The 23166-nt window shown below is 41.9% G+C and overlaps 1 protein-coding gene across 4 annotated transcripts in view; it reads left to right on the top strand.

The window, feature by feature from the left end:
* The window catches only part of LOC122546750 (uncharacterized), a 70699-nt gene extending 47735 nt beyond the window's left edge, over positions 1-22964 (top strand). For 3 of the 4 annotated variants that reach the window (XM_087978459.1, XM_087978460.1, XM_087978457.1), the window contains 3 exons: positions 5060-5238; positions 7331-7427; positions 7537-7787. In XM_087978459.1, coding sequence (XP_087834585.1) covers positions 5060-5238; positions 7331-7427; positions 7537-7693 — 433 coding nt within the window. In that variant the 3' untranslated portion in view covers positions 7694-7787. Of the gene's footprint in view, positions 1-5059; positions 5239-7330; positions 7428-7536; positions 7788-22518 lie in introns of those variants that run through there. The other variant, XM_087978458.1, reaches the window with a different exon arrangement.
* The last annotated feature ends 202 nt before the right edge of the window (positions 22965-23166 follow it).

Genomic DNA, 23166 nt, shown 5'->3' on the forward strand with positions numbered 1-23166 from the left:
TCTTAAATAAAAACACTGGGAGAAACTGAGGGCTGCAGATGCTAGAGATTAGCATCAAGATTAGAGTGGAAAAAGTACAGGAGGTCAGGCAGCATCCAAGGAGCAGGAAAATCAGGAATGATGAAGGGCTCCTGCCCGAAACGTCAATTTTGCTGCTCCTCAGATGCTGCATGACCTGCTGTGCCTTTCCAGTACCACTCTAATAAAAACACTGCTCCAGGCTAACTTAATACTTATAGCTTATATTTTTAAAATTTAATCAGGAGACAGATCGGAATTAAAAATATAATCAAGAAATAACCCACTGTACTCACTGTTGTTGATTTACAGTAAGGCTACACTTAAAAACTAAGCACCTATCCGTTCCTGTGCTGTGAGCTCTCCCACAGAGGTTCCTCCAGGTTCAGCTGTGAATTTCGCTGTTTGTTAATTTTTCATGGGCACACTCTGATGTCCAGAGATACTTGAACTCAACAGCAAAGGTAGTAACTGTGCAGATTCACTGCTGTGTCAGACAGCAGTATAAGTTTCTTTCTTTAACCATGTGGTCAATGCTTTTCTCTGTCTTCCTCCTTTTTAAAGTGCTGTTGTTTTGATCTGTTTTTCCCCCCTAATTTCCAAATCAACATAACAGTATATAGAAAAGTAATTGCTGCTCCTGGAATTCAAGGAAATCACCTCCAACATCTAAAACATTTCAAATAAGGAGCAGCTCTTACATCCACAATGTTTTCCTGTCTTCCATCTTGGATTACGCAGAATCAATGACATAGGAAGAGTAAAGGACTTGATTCTGAGGAGACAATATAGGAAATTAGGCAGGAATTTGAAAAGTAGTTCCTCAAAGGTAGTAAAATCTGGATTGACTCTCTACCATGAGCGAGTGAGAGTTGGAATATGAGGATAGAACAGATGAATGCGTGACTGAAGAGCTGGTGTGGGGGAGAAGGATGCACATTTTTGGATTATTGTAATCTCTTCTAGGTAAAAAAGTGACCTGTATAAGAAGGACGATAGCACCTCAATTGGAAGGGGACTAATACACTGTTGGGGAGATTTGCGAGGAATGCTCGGGAGGATTTACACCAGTAAGGGATGGACCCAGGGAGATAATGAGAAAAGAGATCAGTCTGAGACTGCTGCAACTGGAAAATAGAGTATCTCAGTTCAGGCAGGCAGGAATAAAGCAGAGAACAGGTTGGACTGATGAATTAAAATACATTTATTTCAATGCAAGATGCCCAACAGGTAAGGCAGATGAACTCAGGGCATATTTGGGAACATAGGACGAGGATATCATAGCAATTACAGAAACATGGCTCGGGGATGGACAGGACTGGCAGCTTAATGTTCCAGGGTATAGATGCGATAGGAAGGATAGAAAGAAGGGCATGAAAGGAAGGCGAGTGGTGCTTTTGATTACGAATATCATAACAGCTGTACTTCGGGAGGATATTCCGGGGAGTCCATCCAGGAAACTTATTTGGGTGGAACTCAGAAATAAGAAAGAGATGATCACCTTACTGGGATTGTACTACAGACTCCTCAGTAGTCAGTAGGAAATTGAGAAGCAAATTTGTAAAGAGATCTCAGTTATCGGTAAGAATTATAGGGTGGTAATGTTAGGGAATTTGAACATTCCAAACAGACTGACACTGCCATAGTGTTAAGAGCTTGGATGGACAGGAATTTGTTACACATGTACACGAAAATTTTCTGATTCAGTATGTGAATGTACCAATGAGAAAAGGAGCAAAACTTGACCTACTCTTGGGAAATAAGGCAGTGCAGGTGACTGAGGTGTCAGTGGGGGAGCACTTTGGGGCTAGCGATCATAATTCTCTTGCTTTCAAAATAGTGATAGAAAAATGATGGACCAGATCTAAATTTCAAGTTCTAAACTGGAGGTAGAACAATTTTGATGGAATTAGGCAAAAACTTTCAAATGTAGATTGGGGGTGGGTATCTGCAGGTAAAGGGACCACTGGAAAGTTGGAAGCCATCAAAAATGATTTAATGAGAGTTCACAGAGAGTATGTTCCTGTGAGGGTGAAGGGTACGCTTATTAGGTACAGGGAATGCTGGATGACAAGAGAAATTGACGTATTCTTCAAGATAAAGGAGGCATATGGCAGATATAGACAGCAGAAATTGAATGATTCCCTCGAAGAATATAAAGGCCGTTGAAGTATACTTAAAGAGGGAAATCAGGATGGCAAAAAGGGGCTTTAGCAAATAAGGTTAAGGAGAATCCAAAAGGACTTTATAAATAAATGAAGGACAAAAGGGTAACTAGGAAGAGAACAGGACCCCTTAAAGATCAGCAAGACTGCCTACATATGGAACCGCAGGAGATGGGGGTAATATACTAAACGAGTATTTTACATCAGTGAATCCTGTGGAGAATGATATGGAAGCTAGAGAACATGAGGAAATAAATGGCTTCATTTTGAAAAATGTCCCTATTACAGAAGATGATGTGCTGAATGTCTTAAAATGACTGAAGATGGATAAATCAAGTGTACCCTAACATTTTGGAAGCGAGAGGGATGATTGTTGGGCCCTTTGCTCAGATATTTGAATCATCAATAGCCACAGGTGAGGTGCTGGAAGACGGGGGAAGCCAGGGAACTACAGACCAGTGAGTCTGACATCAGTGGTCGGCAAGCTTTTGGATGCGATCCTCAGGGACAGGATTTCCATGTATTTGGAAAGGAAAGGACTGATTTGGGATAGTCAACATGACTTTGACCATGGGAAATCGTGTCTCATGAACTTAATTGATTTTTTTTGAAGAAGTAACAAAGAGGATTGATGAAGAGAGAGCAATGGACGTGATCTATACCGACTTCAGTAAGGCGTTCAAAAAAGGTTTCTCATGGTAGACTGGTTAGCAAGGTTGGAAATTAGGGAGAACTAGCCAATTGGATACAGAACTGGCTCAAAAGGTAGAAGACAGAGGGTGGTGGTGGAGGGTTGCTTTTCAGAGTGGAGACCTATGACCAGAAGTTGCCACAAGGATTGGTGGTGGGTTCAGTGCTTTTTGTCATTTATGTAAATGATTTGGATATGAAAATAGAAGGTATAGTTAGTAAATTCGCAGATGACACCAAAATTGTTGATATAGTGGATAGCCAAGAAGGTTACCTCAGAGGACAAGAGGAGCTTGATCGGATGGGTCGATGGGCTGAGGAATGGCAGATAGAGTTTAATTTAGATAAATGTGAGGTGCTGCATTTTGGAAAGGCAAATCAGGGCAGGATTTATACACCTAATGGCAAGGTCCTGAGGAGTGTTGCTGAACAAAGAGACCTTGGAGTGCAGGTTTATATTTTCTTAAAACTAGAGCCACAGATAGATAGGATAGTGAAGAATGCATTTGGTATGCTTATCTTTATTGGTCAGTGCATTGAGTATAGGAGTTGGGAGGTCATGTTGCAGCTGCACTGATGTTGTTGAGGCCACTTTTGGCATTGTTGTGTTGCCATTTTCTTACCAGACCATAGTGGTCGCTCTCTTCATTGGTGATTTAACCTGAGGGTCACCAGACCTCAGGCCAGGGAAGAGGTTGAGAAGGAGAGTCCATCATGGTAACCTCAAACCAGTAATGGGAATTGAACCCACACTGTTGGCATCACACTTTCAAGTCACACTTAGTTTTGCACCTTCTCCACTAGTACTTCCACATACTGAATCAGAAAATTTTCTTGTACACACTTAATAAATTCCTCTCCTTCTAAACCCTTAATGCCACGGCAACCCAATCTACATTTGGAAAGTTAAAATCCCCAACCATAACCACCCTATTAGTTTTACACATAACTGAAATCTCCTTTCAAATTTGTTTCTCAATTTCCCACTGACTATTATGGGGTCTACAATACAATCCCAATAAGGTGATCATTCCTTTCTTATTTCTCAGTTCCACTCAAATAACTTCCCTGGGTGTATTCCCAGGAATATCCTCCCTAAATACAGCAGTAATGCTATCCCTTATCAAAAACGCCACTCCCCTTCCTCTCTTGCACCACCTCCCCCTTTCTATCCTTCCTATAGCATCTGTTTCCAGGAACATTAAGCTGCCAGTCCTGTCCATCCCTGAGCCACATCTCTATAATTGCCAAGATATCCCAGTCCCATGTTCCTAACCATGCTCTGAGTTCATCTGCCTTCCCTTCTAGGCTTTTTACATTGAAATAAATGCAGTTTAATTTATCAGTCCTACCTTCATCTCTGCTTTGGTCCTGCCTGCCCTGACTGTTTGACTCACTCATTTTCCCAACTGTACCAGTCTCAGATTGATCTCTTTCCTCACTATTTCCCTGGGTCCAACCCCCCCAACCCATTGTCCCACCTTACCAGTTTAAAATATTCCCAAGTAGCTTGAGTAAATTTCCCTGCCAATATATTAGCCCCCTTCTAATTCAGGTGCAATCTGTCCTTCTTGTACAGGTAACTTCTACCCCAGAAGAGATTCCAATGGTCCAAAAGCGTGAACCCTTCTCCCCTGCACCAGCTCCTCAATCACACATTCATCAGATCTATCCTCCTATTCCTATCCTCAGTAGCTCATACCACTGGGAGTAATCCAGATATTACTACTCTCAAAGACCTCCTTTTTAAATTCATGCCTAACTTTTTTTTTTATCCCTTCAGAATCTCATGCTTTTCCCTTTCTATGTTGTTAGTTCCAATGTGTACAATGACCGGCAGGTCCCTCTCCCCTTTGAGATCATTCTGCACCCTCTCAGAGATGTCTTTGAACTTGGCACCAGAGAGGCAACACACCAAACTGATTTCTTGCTGTCGGCTGCAGAAACGTCTGTCTGTGCCTCTGACTGCAGAGTCCCCTATCGCAATCAATCGCTTGGAACCCAATGTCCCCTGATTGCATTAGTGCCAATCTCGATACCAGAAACTTGGCATTTCATGCTACACTCTCCTGAGAGTCCATCATCCCCTACATTTTCCAAAACAGCATACTAAACTAAAATAAACTGGATACCAGGTACTAAAAATTCTCTATCTTTATCATAACACTTGCTTCATCTATTTTTAGGACTGAGGAAGAAGAGAGGCTGGTTGGGGCTTGTTACTGTGCAAAAATTGATGATCTCCTCCTGAAGTCAGATTTTGTGATGATAGTAGTAAGCTTGACTTCTCAAACTTCCAAAATGATTGGGGAAAGAGAGCTCAGTCTAATGAAACCCAACGCTACTCTCATTAATATCTCCCGTGGTAAGAAAATATATATGTGATTGCTTGTTTTACAAATATAGATGTCGTTTGCAAAAATGTTTTCACCATCTGTTTGCTATGACTAAGTTCCTTATTTAAGAAGTTTCTGATTTTGTAATTCTATTAAATCTTTTATAAAAGTGACACATTTCTAACACAGAAAATTATCAAAACTAATTTTTTGGACAGGTTTTACAAGATTCCATAGTTTATACTCTTCTTCACAGGAGCACTTGTGAATTCCACTGATTGATGGTTTCAGCATTGCATCTCTGGGGAGCAGCCTAAATATTTATGTAGTTATGTCAACAATATATGTTTCCTTTCAAAGGGGCAACTTGTTCCAATTAGTAAGGATCAAACAGACTGGGCAAGACACTTCTTGTATATAAGAACATATAACAGAGCTTTCCATGCGGTAGTTAAACTCATTCACCACCTCACAAAGTGGACTACCCAAAGTCAACTTGAAGGTCAAGATTAGAGTAGTATTGCTGGTATATAAACTGTATGAAATTTTCATCGATAGTGCATGAAATATTGAGAAAAGGATTATAAATCAATATAAGAAAGCTTGGTTGTGGTGATGTGTGAGCAGGATCTGCTTCAGGATGACCTGAAGCTAAGTGGAGAATTGGAAGCCATTGAAAGAGTTTTAGAATGCTGGAGAAAAATAAATCCTGCATAAGTTTCAGGAGAAGATGCATTGACGTAGCGGCAGAGACAAATGATGATACTTGGTCATATCATCCAGCAGGAGTTCATAATCAAACAAGGGGCTTCATGGATTGAGGTTTGTGCACAGAGCTGACAGCATCACTTATAATCAGATAGAACAATGTGTGCACATCGCTTTATATGCTGCTGACACCTTTGGCCCTTCTGGATGAAGATCCCAAATGTTTAAATGTTTAGGGTGGCAGCATGGTGGCTCAGTGGTTAGCACTGCACCAGGGTCCCAGGTTTGATTCCAGCCTCGGGCGTCTGTCTGTGCGGAATTTGCACATTCTCCCCGTGTCTGAGTGGGTTTCCCCCGGGTGCTCTGGTCTCCTCCCACATTGCAAAGATGTGCAGGTTAGGTGAATTGACAATGCTAAATTGCCCTTAGTGTTCGGTGCATTAGTCAGAGTGGCATGGGTCTGGGTGGGTTACTCTTCGGAGGGCTGGTGTGGACTGGTTGGGCCGAAGGGCCTATTTCCACACTGTAGGGAATCAAATCTAATCTAAATACCTTTGTGCACGAAGTTTAGCAGTCAAAGAATTATCCACCAGTGGCTGTGCCAGAGCGGTGCCACCTTCAGAGACAATTCTGGAGAATGACCAGGGAGTATACATCATACAGGCTTTTGCACTCGACCTTTCACATGCCTGTAACCTTTGTTGGTTCCCTCTAAAAGTCCTGTGATGTGTATGCTGCAGTTTCCTCCCTCACAGACCCAGTCACTTAGCCTGCACTTGCAATTTCCAGATGGAAGGCAATAGTAAGCACTCTTCCTCCTCGTCATTATTGCAACATTCTCCCAGCCTCAACATGACTCCTCAAATATCCAAAGCCACTTACCAGTGGTCTATCCCATTAACCGAGAAGGAATTACACTTGCAGAAATCTAAACCTAACTCATCTACATTTACCCACAGCAGCCACTCAGGCCCAGGCACATGAGGTGAACATGCCTGGTTTTGTCATTCATGTCCCCATCTCTTCAAGCCACTACTGACTTGTTCTAACCATTGAAACAGTGTTGCTGTTGAACCAGAATGCCTTGTCCATGGAGAAACATAATGAACAGTAATCAAGAAAACAGGAGATAGTGGTTACCTCAACCAATCATTTTTGAGTTAATGAATTCTTTATAAAGTTAACATTACAGTTATATGTTAGATGCAATATTTTTCCCTAACTGACATTAATTTCAAGTAAAATGAATGATATGGCCTCCACAACTGCAATAAAACATTTTTGGGATAAATTTCCCCAAAATAAATTTTGCTAAAACTATGTAACTTTTACTTTGCATGCATATTTCAAATCTATGTTCCACATACAGTAGACTATGAGACCAAGCTAACATAGTTTGCTTGATATCTCAAGGTGGAGTGATTGAGCAGGATGCTTTAGTGAAAGCGCTTCAGAATGGGGTTATTCGTGCAGCAGCACTAGATGTCTCTGAACCAGAGCCCCTTCCGAGGTATGTTGTCACATTCATTTATTCAAATTATCAATTCAAAAATAGCAATCAATGACCTTGGCACAGAAACCCATTTCACATCACAACCATCTTGTGCTTTTCCTAAAAGGAATCATCCTTTACTACACATACCAAATATCATTCTGACTCCCCACATTGGAGGTGCTACTGAAAAGACCACTCGTGAAATGCTGGAGAAAATGATTGAAAATGCTGTGGCTGCTGTTCGTGGATTTCCGATGCCTGACGAAGTGCTGCTGTCATGATGGGTATAAGCAGTAGAGATTTTGTGATTCTTTGATACTAATACATTGTAGGAATGACCACCTCAACATCAATTCATTAAAAACAAAAATGTCAACATTTTAGTGAAGAAATAAGGTTTTATATCCTGTTGTCAGCCAAAATAATACTGGGATTTTCCTTTTCCCTCCTTTCATATTAATTTATTAAATTCAGGCCAGCTCTCACACTGAAGCACAAGAATCTTCATGCAGATATGACAAGATGAATAATGAATTGACTTAACAAGTAAAACATTGTGATTCTACTTCTGCCCACCAACACTATATTCATCAGACCCAGCTCAGGAACAGGAGCTGATCAATACTGAGGCCCACCTCTGTTCATTGAAATAACAGCCCAGTCTGGTGATGTGTACAGCTCCTTGACATTCACTCTCTTATTACCCCACACCCTCAAGACATCCCTCATCTCTGTATAACCACGAGCCGTCATCCAATATCCATGGTAAAAATAACTCACAAGCTCTATACTAACAATTGCAAATCCTTGGGAAGGTGATAAATTTGACTAAATAAATAAACATTACTTGAATTTCACTTGAAAACCATGATCTCAGACCAAGTCAAAATCTGTCACAATAAGAAAGTTCATATTCTGTTTGACCACTATGTGAACTAACCTTCCAGAGCGGAATCAAATAGTTGTTTTGAAAGTCAGCCAACTATTCATAACAAGATTCCATTGAAGAACTGGGTCAACAAACTCTCCTTGGCTTAATTCAGTAAAGCATTTGAAGATAATCAGATGCCCAGCCTTCTGCCAAAGCTTGAAAACCAAGCAAATGGATGAACTAAACTTCAAGGAAACCATCAAAGCTATGGGTACATTTCACACTGTTAGATCCAAACTTCAACATTCTATATATGAAGCAGGAGCAAGAGTAGGCCCCTTGAAAGCTGCTTCACCATCCACTATATCATGGGGGATCTGATCGTGGCCTCAATTCCACATTCCCACCAACCGGATAACATTAGATTCCCTTGGTCAGTCAAGGGAGTAGAACTGTTTTTACAAGCCAGATTAGCATTTTATCCATGGAACATGTACTCCAATACATCTCAAAACTTTCTATTTTCACAATCATTTCCATTCCTTTATCAGCTTGCCAGATATCAGAGGTTGACAGGTAGCAAACACAGTATTGAGCAGTCACTCACATTTCTGAAATAAGTTAAAAATCACACAACACCAGGCTATAGTCCAACAGATTTATTTGGAAGCACTAGTTTTCGGAGCGCTGCTCCTTACCAGGGGGTTGTCACAACCACCTGATGAAGGAACAGTGCTCCGAAAGCTAGTGCTTCCAATTAAACCTGTTGGACTATAGCCTGGTGTTGTGTGATTTTTAACTTTGTACACCCCAGTCCAACACCGACATCTCCAAACCATTTCTGAAATAAGCTGCATCAGCACTCACTGTACTAGAAACAGATATAATTCTTTTGTTAGTTTTAAAATAGTTATGGAAAAGACAGACCTGATGTAAAAGTTGACGTCCTAAATTGGAGTAAGGCCAATTTTGATAGTATTAGGCAAGAACTTTCACAAGTTGATTGGGAGAGGCTATTCACAGTAAAGGGATATGGCAGATGGAGTGTAATTTAGACAAATGTGAGGTGTTGCCTTTTGGTATGGCAAACCAGGGCAGAACTTATACAGTTAATGATACGGTTCTGGAGAGTGTGGCCGATAAAAAGAGACCGAAGGGTGCAGATGCACAGTTAGTGGACTGGGAGGTAGACAGGGTGGTGATGTGATGATATTGTGGCTTTAAGAAGTACATATTGTCCTGTGTTTTTTTGAAGAGAGGTTTAAAGACAGATACAACAAGCTGGCTATTTGAATCCAGTAAAGTAAAGAGCTTATGAGGCTTTGGGTATTTTTTTTAAATTGGAGCAATGGAGGCAGCCGAAATGAGTGGGGTCAGGCTTCCACAGAGCCAGCACTGTTTTTACTGTTAATGCTTCAGTGGCAGTTGTTAGGTTCTTGAAGCTGGATGAAAGCTGCAATACATTTCTCCCTGCTACTCTCTCTCTCACACACACACAGAGTCTTCTTGTTTTTTTTGCTTTCCTCCTAGACTAGACAATTGCCTGTAAGACAATCTATTTTGCTGAATTTGCCTTTATTGGGGGTGTGTTTATGGGATGTTACTATATTGGAACAGTTACTGTTTATTCATTAAGTAATCTATTGTTCTGTTAAGTTTTCTATTAGAGTTAAATTATTACAATTTGTCTTCTAATGTATTTTAACTATCGTGTATGAGACAAGTGCATTTTGCTTCAACACTGGTAATTTGACCAATCAAATTGCACCCAGAACACAATGCCTTTAAAATAAGAAAAGGGTACAGTCTAGTCTACTTTCTTAATATATAAATTCAAAATATATTGTGGTCCATAACAAATTGGTGACTCTTGTTGGGATCAAAATCTCTATTTCTAGAATGGATTTAAGATTATGGGACTCAAAGGCAGTGAGTAGTAAGTGTTGGCTTTTTTTCATTTCAAGCATTGTATTTCGTTGGTTTAAACAGGGTGTGCCTTGTGTATTAATGGCTCTTTCAGTCACTAAGGGTTTCCTCAGGATGGAAGAAGTCACTTCAAACGTTTTACAGAAAGTGAGCAAGGCAAAGCTTCCAGAATTGGCAAAAAAGCGGGAGTTGGAGTTGCCTGTACCTGTGAGGAAAGTGGAGATAGTTGTGGCAATTACACAGGATTTACAATTGTCAGGAATACAATCGGAATCTTTGGAAATGGCTAAAATTTGATTGCAAGTGAAGCAGCTGGAATTAAAGGCAATGGAAAGGGAAAACGAAAGGAAAGAATAGCCAGATCAGAACAAAAAGGAAGAGAAAAGGAAATGAAACTTTGAATTACGATTAAAAGCAGAAGCTAAAGGAGAGAAAGACCCCAACAGAAGAAAGGGGGAATGGGGATAGAGAGAGAGAGAGAGAGAGAGAGAGAAGAAAAGGAGTGTAGTGATTGGAACCAGCAGGAATGCAAATGCAGGCCACCTGCTTCCTCTAAGCAAGAGAGACAGTTTACTTCAGGGGATGATGTTAGGTGCCAGAACCACAGAAATGGCCCTGCACAATTTACTGTGACTGATAATGCTTATAATGTATAATCGACCAGTTTATGACAACCAACTGGTTTCTACTGGAAAAGCACTGCTCCTAAGACTGCAACAGCTGCTGTAATGATTGGAAAGGCCAACTTGTATTAAGCTAGGACATCTACGACACGACATGTTCTTGATCCTGTGAAAAGCATTCAATTGATGCAGCCACATTCTTGCGCTTTCTTGCAGAATGTGTCAGGGTTCTGTGGTAGTTGCAAAGTGAGACAAAAGCAATCACCAACTGGTTTACCATCTTCTAAGATCTTGGGAGTCATGAACTGAGTTTGAAGTAGCAAACTCCTGAAAGGTCTTTAGTCTTTTTAATGTCTACCATCATTGTTGATTATGTTGCAAGAAGCAAATACATTCTTTTGAAAATACACATTTTGGGTGAGCCCTTCCACAGGTAATTGCTTTAGGACTCTGATCGTGTCCCCCTGTTTCCCAAGTATCAATATGTTACCATGTGGCATATGACTATTTGAAGACATTATTGGACATTAGATTAGATTACTTACAGTGTGGAAACAGGCCCTTCGGCCCAACAAGTCCACACCGACCCGCCGAAGCGTAACCCACCCATACCCCTACATTTACCCCTTTACCTAACACTACGGGCAATTTAGCATGGCCAATTCACCTGACTTGCACATCTTTGGACTGTGGGAGGAAACCGGAGCCCCCGGAGGAAACCCACGCAGATACGGGGAGAACGTGCAAACTCCACACAGTCAGTCGCCTGAGTCGGGAATTGAACCCGGGTCTCTGGCGCTGCGAGGCAGCAGTGCTAACCACTGTGCCACCGTGCCGCCCACATATTCCTTTGGAAAATGATGAGGACCAAAGTGATCCCAATGTTAATCTGGTAAAGCAAAACTTTCCAAATGAATGTGGCAAGCAATTAGATTAGATTACTTACAGTGTGGAAACAGGCCCTTCGGCCCAACAAGTCCACACTGACCCGCTGAAGCGCAACCCACCCAAACCCATTCCCCTACATTTACCCCTTCACCTAACACTACGGGCAATTTAGCATGGCCAATTCACCTAACATGCACATTTTTGGACTGTGGGACGAAACCGGCGCACCCGGAGGAAACCCACACAGACACGGGGAGAATGCGCAAACTCCACACAGTCAGTTGCCTGAGGTGGGAATTGAACCCGGGTCTCTGGTACTGTGAGGCAGCAGTGCTAACCACTGTGCCACCGTGCCACAATCTTGATTGGTTACCAATAGCACCTGGCAAAATGCATTGAGGTTCATGAGAAACACACTTTTGGATAATTTTGTTGAACTCTCATTAACTCGGGTAGACATTCGGTGGATTCCTCTTGACATCTCTCTGTTGAGCAGTGAAAGATCAACACAAATTTGCTAGGTTTGGGTACAGCACTATGCTTGAACATTTCTCAGCTGGTTTCATAACTGGAGAAAAAAACACCTTATTTTGGTCATCTCTACATATTGTTTCACTCAAGAATGCTATGTCTTACATCAAGAGACAATGTGTCCTTCAGTAAACTCTCTAACCCTACCATTCTGAAAATAGACACATCTCAAAAAGGCCTTGGTATGGGTCTGCTGCAGGACAACTAATGTGTCACATTCAGATCCAAAACCCATCACAATGGCACAGGAAAATAACTCCAATACTGAAAGTGGAATGCTGGCATGGGTATTTGGCATCTAGAGGTTCCACTATATTTGTTTGATAAATACTTTGCAGTCCAAACTGTTCAGAAGCCTGTGGAAACAATTTGTAGGGAACAAATTACAGGTAAAGATAAAGTTGCCACAGTCCTACTGGACCAAAGGGCTGCTCTCTAATGAGAGAGAGAGATGATTGGTAATGGTATAACCTGAGGGTCACCACACCTCAGGCAAGGGGAGAGGTTGAGAAGGACAATCCTTTATCATAACCTCAGCTGGTGCAGCTGAACCCACACTGTTAGTATTATTGTAAATTGTAAACCAGCTGTCCAACCAACTAAGTTATTCACCACCTCCGCCCCCCCCGTCCCTTCTTACAAGTGCAATACCACAGTTCCAATGTCTTCTCATCAAAATCCACAAGGGTTACAACCTAGAAGTTCAGTAGAAACAGGGATCCTGGATAATAATGGCTTGGAAATCCAGCTGTACCCTTAGATCGGCAGGTAGATGTAGACGAAAACACAGGATCAGGAACAGGAATGGCCACTCAGCCCCTCAAGCCTGCTGCAACATGTAAGAAGATCACGGTTGATCTGATTATATGATTAAGTCCACATTCTCACCAGCCTTTTAACCTTTCACCACTTACTTAATTTGAATCTGTCCACCTCTGCTCAGAAATATTCAGACTCCACTTTCACCGTTTTTTTTTTCAGGGAGACAGTTGCAAAGAATCATGACTCTCATAGAATCAGAATCCCAGCAGTGGGGAAGCAGGCCATTCAGTCCATCAAGTCCACATTGCCCCTCTGAACATCATCCCTTCCAGACCCAATCCGCTACCCTATCACTGCAATTCAACATTTTCCATGGCTAATCCAGCTTGCACATAACAGAAACTTTTAGAAGCCTTAACAGTGAGAAAGAAACTTCATTAATGTAGTGCAAAGTGCTATGTTTGTGAAATACTTGGTTCCACATAACATAGACAGCTGCACATCCAAAAGAAAATGTTAATGTTCTTTATTCTTTCTTTTCTTACTGCGACAGCTGGGTGCTACCTTGACAGCTGCAGCTAAGCTTGAGGAAGCCTGCTGACCACTTTGACAGAATGCCTCAGGTGATTTTGGTGGGAGAATTCTGGTCGTTTAGGAGCTAGAGCAGTGAGGCCTGCTGTGGGAAGCCTGCACAAGTGTAATCTTCTTGGCCTACCCTCCTTGAGGTTATTAGGTCACAGGCAGATGAAGGTGGAGAGGCATTTCACTGCCGAAGTATCCTAGGATAACAATTCTTGGATGTCTGGCTGTCAGACCTCCTCCCTGTCGGGGCACAATGGCACCACCTTCACACTTTGAAGGGATGTAGCACTTGCAGGGAGGCCTCACCTCGCCATTGAATGAATTCATCCATGCACCTGTAGCTTGAATAATAGATTGAAGTTCCCTTTGTTTGCTCTGCTGGACCTAACTTCCCAGGGCAGCGGCCGTCACTATGGAGGCTGCCATGCCAGAACTATAGGTCAGACAGACCTTGGCCAGACTCCGAGGCATCTTGTTCCAGTCTACACGTAATCTCTGACACCTCTGCCTAACATTCCTCTGCTTCTCATGCGTTCCATTGGTTCGTTCATGTCCACATCCAGAGACTCATCATCATCGTGTGCTTAGCAGGGACCTGTTCTCCAAATATCCTCTGGGTTTTAGAGAGCTTGGTCATGATTTCATCCACTGGCTATAAGGCCCATGTCTGTGCCAAGCTCACCAGCAGTTGTCCCTGAGCCAATTCAGGATAGATTACACACCCAAGTGAACGTATCTGCACTTGTGGAAGATGGGAGGAACATTTTGACAGTACATTCTCAGAGCTTCACAGATATTCCTTCTCAGGGGTGTATCTGATGGCGATACTACATTTGAGTATACCTTGTTCGAGATAAGAGCCACTTCCTATTGGTCTACCTATTGGTTTTCCAGAGACGCTTTGAACAAAGCTGGGCGGCACAGAGGCACAGTAGTTAGTACTGCTGTCTCACAGCGCCAGGAACCCGGGTTCACCTTGGGTCACGGTGTGGAGTTTGCACATTCTCCTGCATCTGTGTGAATTTCAACCAATCTGGTTTCCTTCCACAGTCAAAAATTGATTGGCCATGGTAAATATGAAGTTACAGAGATAGGGTAAGGGGCTATGTACGGGTGGGATGCTCTTCAGAGGGTTGGTGTGGACTCAACAAATGACCTCTTTCCACACTGTAAGAATTCTGTGATTCTGAACAAAACAGATTTGTGGATCCCTACCTAAAATATGGTAGTAGCAGAGTTATAGGGACCCAAATCCTGTTAGCTCATACAACATGATATGCAGTGATAAGGAATCATCATACAGCTGTGGAGGGAACAAAAGATGAACTTAGTTTTTAAATTTCTGTAATTAAAATGGTGCCAAACTGAATTATACACATCTCACTGTATTTTCATAAATACAAGTGACAATAAATTGCTATTTGATTCTATTCTATTTGAGAAAGCCTCCGGAAGGGTCCAAAGGTTTACCAAGGATAAGCACATCAATCATGAGGAGAGGCTGGAAAAAACAGACTGATCCTTGATCCAAGAGAAGGTTCAGAGATGGCCTATTCAAGGTTTTCAAATGAGGAGATTTGACAGAACCAGTCCTCCTGGTGAGGGGATCAAAAACCAGAAGTTACACATTTAAAAATCATTGGCAAAAGATCTAGATGGAAAATGTAGGATTTTTTTAAAATTTAGATTCAATAACCTCTGGAATGCTCAACATGAAAAGATAGCAGAAGTTGATTCCATAAATAATTTAAAAATGTACTCCAGGATTAGGTCTTTTCAAGGTTCAAAGTTTGTGAGAAGATTTGTAGCTCGGGTGCTCATTGTTGTGGTTCTGTTCACCGAGCTGGGAATTTGTGTTGCAGACGTTTCGTCCCCTGTCTAGGTGACATCCTCAGTGATTGGGAGCCTCCTGTGAAGCGCTTCTGTGATCTTTCCTCCGGCATTTGTAGTGGTTTGAATCTGCCGCTTCCGGTTGTCAGTTCCAGCTCTCCGTTGCAGTAGCCGGTATATTGGGTCCACGTCGATGTGCTTATTGATTGAATCTGTGAATGAGTGCCAGACCTCTAGGAATTCCCTGGCTGTTCTCTGTTCGATTCGACTGGGACAACACTCCTATTATAGGACAAGCCAAACAGAGAACAGCCAGGGAATTCCTAGAGGCATGGCACTCATCCACAGATTCAACCAATAAGCACATCGACCTGGACCCAATATACCGACCACTGCAGCGGAGAGCTGGAACTGACAACCGGAAGTGGCAGATTCAAACCACTACAAATGCCGGAGGAAAGATCACAGAAGCACTTCACGGGAGGCTCCCAAGCACTGAGGATGTCACCTAGACAGGGGACGAAACGTCTGCAACACAAATTCCCAGCTCGGTGAACACAACCTCTTTTCAAGGTTATACACATAAATAGGTGATTTGGAAGTCAGTACAAAAAGCAAACAGAGGCACAGCACGCAAAATTGACACCTTTCACACTGTAGGTTTTAGAATTCTACAAGCAAACCTGCATATGTAGAGTAATTCCACTAATTTGGGGTTCCACTACATGTCTTGCTCAGGTTCTGGATCAAACACTATTTTTGCAAATAATTTCCATGTCCCCAAGTCAGAATGTACCATAATATAGGAGAAAGTGAGGACTGCAGATGCTGGAGTACCAGAGTTGAAAAATGTGGTGCTGGAAAAACACAGCAGGCCAGGCAGCATCCAAGAAACAGGAGAATCGACGTTTCGGGCATAAGCCCTTCTTCAGGAATGAGGCTGGTGTGCCAAGTGGGCTGAGATAAAAGGTAGGGGGGAGGGAATTTGGGGGAGGGGCGGTTGGAATACGATAGGTGGAAGGAGGTGAGGGTGATAGGCCGGAGACGAGGTGGGGGCGGAGAGGTCGGGAAGAAGATTGCAGATCAAGAGGGCGGTGCTGAATCCGAAAGTTGGGACTGAGATAAGGTGGGGGGGAGGGGAAATGAGGAAGCTGGAGAAAGCTATATTCATCCCTTGTGGTTGGAGGGTTCCGAGGCGGAAGATGAGGTGCTCTTCCTCCAGGCGTCGTGTGGCCAGGGTCTGGCGATGGAGGCGGCCAAGGACCTGCATGTCATTGGCGGAGTGGGAGGGGGAGCTAAAGTGTTCAGCCACGGGGCGGTCGGGTTGGTTGGTGCGGGTGTCCCAGAGATGTTCCCTGAAACGTTCCGCAAGTAGGCGGCCTGTCTCCCCAATGTAGAGGAGTACAATGTACCATAACATGCCTAGTATCTAAATAGATCTAAGTTATAGCCAGGGTTTCTGATAAGAAATAGCCTGGCCGCCGTATTCTAGATTAAAAAAACATCACAATCCATCACTATGTTCTCTCTCAGATACACACGTGTGCAGCCATGCAGTCAGAAAACTGAAATAGACAGACAGCTCACAATTTCTTCAGGAGAAATTTCCAGCATAAGTCATGATCTTTAAAATGGAATAATAACAGAAAATGTGAATAAGCTTAGCAAGTTTGGAGGCATCTGTGGAACGAGAATAAGAGTAAACATTTTAAATCCAATTACTCTTCTTCTCGTTCTCTTGTTCTGGAGTTTCTCCAGTATTTCTTATTTCAGATTTCCATCATTCTCAATATATTGCTTTTCTTTTAAAATGAAAACTGTTTACAGTCAAAAATATATGGCTGAATTTTATGGCTCTCTGCTGGACATGTTTTCATTTGAAGTGTCAGGTGGCTAGTCCACTGCCTTCCCATCCATCCATGACAAACCCCCATAGGCTGGTGGGTGCTGAAACCGACAACCTACCCACCAATCATGTTTTCAAAAGTAACTAATGGAAATTGAAATTCTTAACAAGCCAAATGATCGCAATATTACATTGCCGTGCTATAATATTGTAGCGAAAGCAGACAGGCAGGAGTTTAAAAGCACTTTTTTAATTCAGCTGATTGAAAGGTGGGAAGGAAGTGGGAGGTAGTAGTGTCAACATTCCAAGAAGGATGGAAGGCCAAAGTGTTTCACAACAGCAGAAGCTTTATATTACAATGTGACCACTCTGCAGGCAAGGCTCATATTAAGGTGCTTTCCTCCAAAATGTCGATGTCAGATGCTTAAAGGGATAGTCCAACAAACTTAGATAAACACACAATAAATAATGAAATGCAATGAAAACATGTACAGTATTTGCAATCATATATACAATGGTTCACAGAAATTGAAAGAATCATTGATCATTTCTCAGCCCTTTGAATTTGGCTTCTGCCCACCAAACATTTTTGGAGTGCAGTAACATGATGCATATAGGCATAGAACATCACATGATTGGACTCTTAAAATGATAGTCCAATATACCTACATAAACGTATATGAAAGATGGTACATGCACCCTGTATGTGTCAGGAGCACATTCCGACGTAACTGCTGTTTGCCACTTCTCATCTGACCACCAAATCCTATGCCTCATCCTGCTCCTTAGGCTCCTTGCAAGCTCCCTGCCAAAAATGCCAGGGTCCTAGCGAGATCCAACTGACAATCTCTGTGGGTTTGCTTATAGCCTCAAAAGGTTTCCATTGCCACATTCTGGCATTGTTGGAACTGGATGGCTCTTGAAGTTAGAACATCCTTGTGCTAAGGGTTGGAAATATCTATCGTCATATCGCTAAGGTTGTCTATTTTGGCTGTGGGCTGGCCTCTATAAAATGTCCATTTGGGACTGACTTTACTTCTGAATTTGGCAAACAATATGTACCATAGCTGCCCCTCTCACTCCATAAATTTCAACACAGTGTTCAGAGGAGCTTTGAGCCTGCGAAAATAAAGAAAACTTAGAGGGAACATTAGCCACCATCTGACTCTCCTCAATAATGAACATTTACCCTCCAAAAGATGCATGCTCCCAGATAACTGAAAATAAATGATTTAACAACAGAGCAAACAAGTAAACAAAATTCACAAAATATAAGAGAAAATGCTGGAAATGCTCAGCAGGTCTGGCAGCATCTGTAAGGAGAGAAAAGAGCTGATGTTTCGAGTCTAACTGACCTTTGATGCTGCCAGACCTGCTGAGATTTTCCAGCATTTTCTCTTTTGGTTTCAGATGCCAGCATCCGCAGTAATTTGCTTTTATTCACAAAGTATAATTTATTTAAAATAATTGTACATTTGTTATGCTCCTTGAAATATTAAAACAAAGCCTCACTTCCATTTTTCTGCTTTCTGAAGTCTTTGGAACCAATATTGAGTTCAGCCATTCTGATCCCTCCTGGATGCCTTGAATTAAAAACTCCTTCATTGATCAGTTTAAGTTGTGATCACAGTCTGGAGCAAAGCCGAAACACAACGTTAAAGTCATGACAACCCTGGCTAGAGTGAACAGTGGCACTAACAATATTTGACACAAATGCAAGGTGCTGCATTTTGGGAAAGCAAATCTTAGCAGATTTATACACTTAATGGTAAGGTCCTAGGGAGTGTTGCTGAACAAAGAGACCTTGGAGTGCAGGTTCATAGCTCATTGAAAGTGGAGTCGCAAGTAGAGAGGATAGTGAAGAAGGCGTTTGGTATGCTTTCCTTTATTGGTCAGAGTATTGAGTACAGGAGTTGGGAGGTCATGTTGCAGCTTTACAGGACATTGGTTAGGCCACTGTTGGAATATTGCATGCAATTCTGGCCTCCTTCCTATCAGAAATATGTTGTGAAACTTGAAAGGGTTCAGAAAAGATTTACAAGGATGTTGCCAGGGTTGGAGGATTTGAGCTCCAGGGAGAGGTTGAACAGGCTGGGGCTGTTTTCCCTGGAGTGTCGGAGGCTGAGGGGTGACCTTATAGAGGTTTACAAAATGATGAGGGGCATGGATAGGATAAATAGCAAAGTTTTTTCCCTGGGGTGAGGGAGTCCAGAACTATTGGGCATAGGTTTAGGGTGAGAGGGGTATATGAATAGGAAGGGTTTGGAGGGAAATGGGCCAGGTGCTGGCAGGTGGGACTAGATTGGGTTGGTATATCTGGTCGGCATGGACGGGTTGGACGGAAGGGTCTGTTTTCATGCTGTACTTCTCTGTGACTCTATGACTCTAAATTCATTCCTAACCATGCAGAGATCATCATTACCACTTGCAGTGCTTTAAAATGATTTCTCCACACTTCAGCTCTGGGTTCCATCTCTTTCAACAGCTTGTTTTCTTAGCTAGGTCTACACCCAATCTTTTTATTCTCTTGTTGAATGTAAGAGTTGCCACTTGACCAGCATTTACTGACCATCCGTAGTTACCCATGAGAAGTTGGTGGGAAGCTGCCTTCTTGAACAACCATAGTCCACATGCTATAGATTGACTCACAATACCATTAAGCAGAGAATTTCGGGACTTTGGTGGGACAGTGAAGGAATGGCAATATATTTCCAAGTCAGGAAGTGAATGTCTTGGAGGGGACCTTGCAAGTGGTACTGTTCCTGTATATCTGCTGCCCTTGCCCTTCTCGATGGAAGTGGTTTTGGCTTTGGAATCTACTGTCTAAGAATCTTTAGAGAATTTCTATAAGACATCTTGATGATAGTACATTGCTGTTACTGGGAATCAGTGGCCGAGGGAGTGGATGCTTGTGGATATGGTGCCAATCAAGTAGGATGCTTTGTCCTGGATGATGTCAAACTTACTGAGTGTTGTTGGAGCTACACTCATCCAGGCAAGTGATGAGTATTGCATCATGTTCCTGACCTGTGCCTTGTAGATGGTGGGCAAGCTCTGGGGAGTCAGGAGGTGAGTTATTTGCTGCTGTATTCCTAACCTCTGACCTGTTAACATGGCCAATGGAGTTTTATGGTGAGTCCAGTTGAGTTTCTGGTCAACAGCAATCCCCAGGATATTGATAGTGAGGGATTCAGTGATGGTAACACCATCAAATGTCAAAGAGTGGTGGTTAGATTGTCTCTTACTGGAGATGGTAATTACCTAGCAATGTTTCAAAAATTTATTTTCTGAACCAATTAAGCACAGTGAAGAATGCCTGTATTCAAACTCACAGAATCTAGTAATGAACAATGGAAAACTAAAATTGGGATGAATTGTTTGGTGATTCAGATAGTGATCAGAATGATTTTGAAGGATTTCAACATGAAGTGTTGGAGCTAATTTTGTCATAGGATACGAAAACTTTTTTTTCGATTACCTCCAGTGTGGAAACAGGCCCTTCGGCCCAACAAGTCCACAGTAACCTACCGAAGTGCAACCCACCCAAACCCATTCCCCTACACTCAACACTACGGGCAATTTAACATGGCCAATTCACCTAACATGCACATTTTTGGACTGTGGGAGGAAACCGGAGCAAACCCACACAGACACGGGGAGAATGTGCAAACTCCACACAGTCAGTCGCCTGAGGCGGGAATTGAACCTGGGTCTCTGGCGCTGTGAGGCAGCAGTGTTAACCACAGTGCCACTTCTGTCATAAATTCCTTCCAAATCCTCAGAGATCGTGGAGACTCATCAGAAGCTACTGTGCAAAGACACCTAATGGGAATTAACAATTGCACAACTAGCATATTTGGCACATTAAAGGTGAAGGCTGTATCTGCATCCCAGTCCTCACAGTTCTTCACCTGTGGAAATGTTTGTCACAACTGGTACATCTGAAAATATGCTTGCAGCTGTGCCAACACAGAACACAAAGGAAGCAAAAAAAAATCACTTACGCATCGTATATGATGTCAGAAACTGAATGCAAATATTTTACTGAAGTGCAGGAAGTATTAGTTTACACGTACACCTGTCGACGCTGGCACATGTACCACATTGGTAGAAGATTCACTCTCTGCACCGATTATCAAGTGCTGACTACAATGTTAAGCCATTTCAAGATCTAGTCATTGACAGATCGATGGAATCAAGATCATCAGTATTAACTTCAAGATTGAATATCTTGCAGGCCCTTGCAATCAGGTTGACTATCTTTTTCATTAGTCAATCACACAGAACTCCAACCTCAAATTTGCTCATCACAACAGAGACAACAGAAACGTTGATGTCTCGATACAAATATTATTTCTGTACTTGGTCAAACTAGACAAACTGAATTCTACGAAATAACTTTATATACAAATATCTGTTCCCTCGATGGTTTAGTTTAAAATAAGGTATTTGAGTTTTCCAAAGGGAAAAAAATGTAGTATTCAGTTGTTAAGTGGTTGATTATCATGTTGTGGTCTGTTTCCTCTTGATCCTCTTTATGCTTAATTGGGGGGCGGCGGGGCGGGAGGGGGGGGGGGGGGGTCTCAGAAAACAGTAATGTAAGTATTTTAAAGGACAGTAAATGAAACTTATGTTCATAGAAACTCGTGTTGTCTCTGCATGGATCCATAAAATATACAACATGAGTAGCTTTGTTGTATAATATCAAAATTTGATTCGTCCCTGAGCTTGGCATCTTCAGTACCCCATTAACTTTGGCATTATTGTTGCATAAGCAATTGCTCTTGGTACATTTGATATTCAATGTTAGAAATTAACTTTTTGACAATTTTAGGATCAAATTCATTCCCCATTTCCATGACGCTGTGACACAACTGCTTGCAAGGATGGTCACATACTTCTGCCCTTAGTGAAATTGTTTATCTTCAGATGTTTGCAGTTGTTGCAAATATTTCAGATGCTGTCCTGGATAAGTTCATTTTTGCACATTTCCAAGGGCTGAACTACATTCATAAGGCCAGGTATAACTGCTAAGTTGGTTTTGGTTGATTGTGTAACACAGACTACACTGTTGACAAGGTGGGATATGAACAAATCCCACAGAAGCAAAGTTCTTTCTTCAATAGTCCCCCATTCTCAAATTTCACACTTATTTGATCTATTTCTTCAATTAAAACTTTCTTGTGCAAGTGGATCACAGTGCCTTTCTGAAATTTTTTTTGTTCCTATTCTTAAATTATTTAAAAGGGCGCCGATTTGTGGTGTGGGATCGTCTTCAAATAATGATCGAAATCAGTGAGTGGAGAAAATAGCCTCTTTATTCAGCAACCACAAGAAGCATAATTTCAAGGTGGCAACAGAGTCCCAAAATACAGATCTTACACTAGCCTCTTTATGCCCAGTTCTTACATATATTAAAATTCCCATTACTGTGATGTTACATTGTTTTATCTATAATACACAATGGTTTGACAGGTGTCTGCCCTGGGAGACAGGAGATTGATTAAAACATGTGCTAAATACTAGCTGCTACTCCTGATAGGATGAAGTGTGACTGTCCTGTCTGCTTGTATAATTAAGAGGTATTAATCCTTTTGTCTTAACTGTTAGTCAACATTAGTAAAACATTTACCAGGCTGACATGCTTTAAATAAGTTAGAAATTGTACCTGTATTTAAGAAAAGAATAAAGGATATTAAACTGATTACCACAGCCGATGTGAGATTTGTTTACTATTTGCTGGTGTGAGTTTCATTCATTCATGCAATTTCACATCAGTGCTGTTATGACAGTTGGTTTCTTAATGAGATAACAGCCCAGTTGAAGGGTATTTAACAGGTACATACTAATTGGGAGAAATGTTTGGTGTTCTGTAATCTTATCAGGTCCGAGAGA

The sequence above is a fragment of the Chiloscyllium plagiosum genome, unplaced genomic scaffold, assembly GCF_037043375.1.
Source record: "Chiloscyllium plagiosum isolate Xiang-an unplaced genomic scaffold, Cpla_swu_hap1 HiC_scaffold_34, whole genome shotgun sequence".
In the NCBI taxonomy this organism is placed as follows: domain Eukaryota; kingdom Metazoa; phylum Chordata; class Chondrichthyes; order Orectolobiformes; family Hemiscylliidae; genus Chiloscyllium; species Chiloscyllium plagiosum.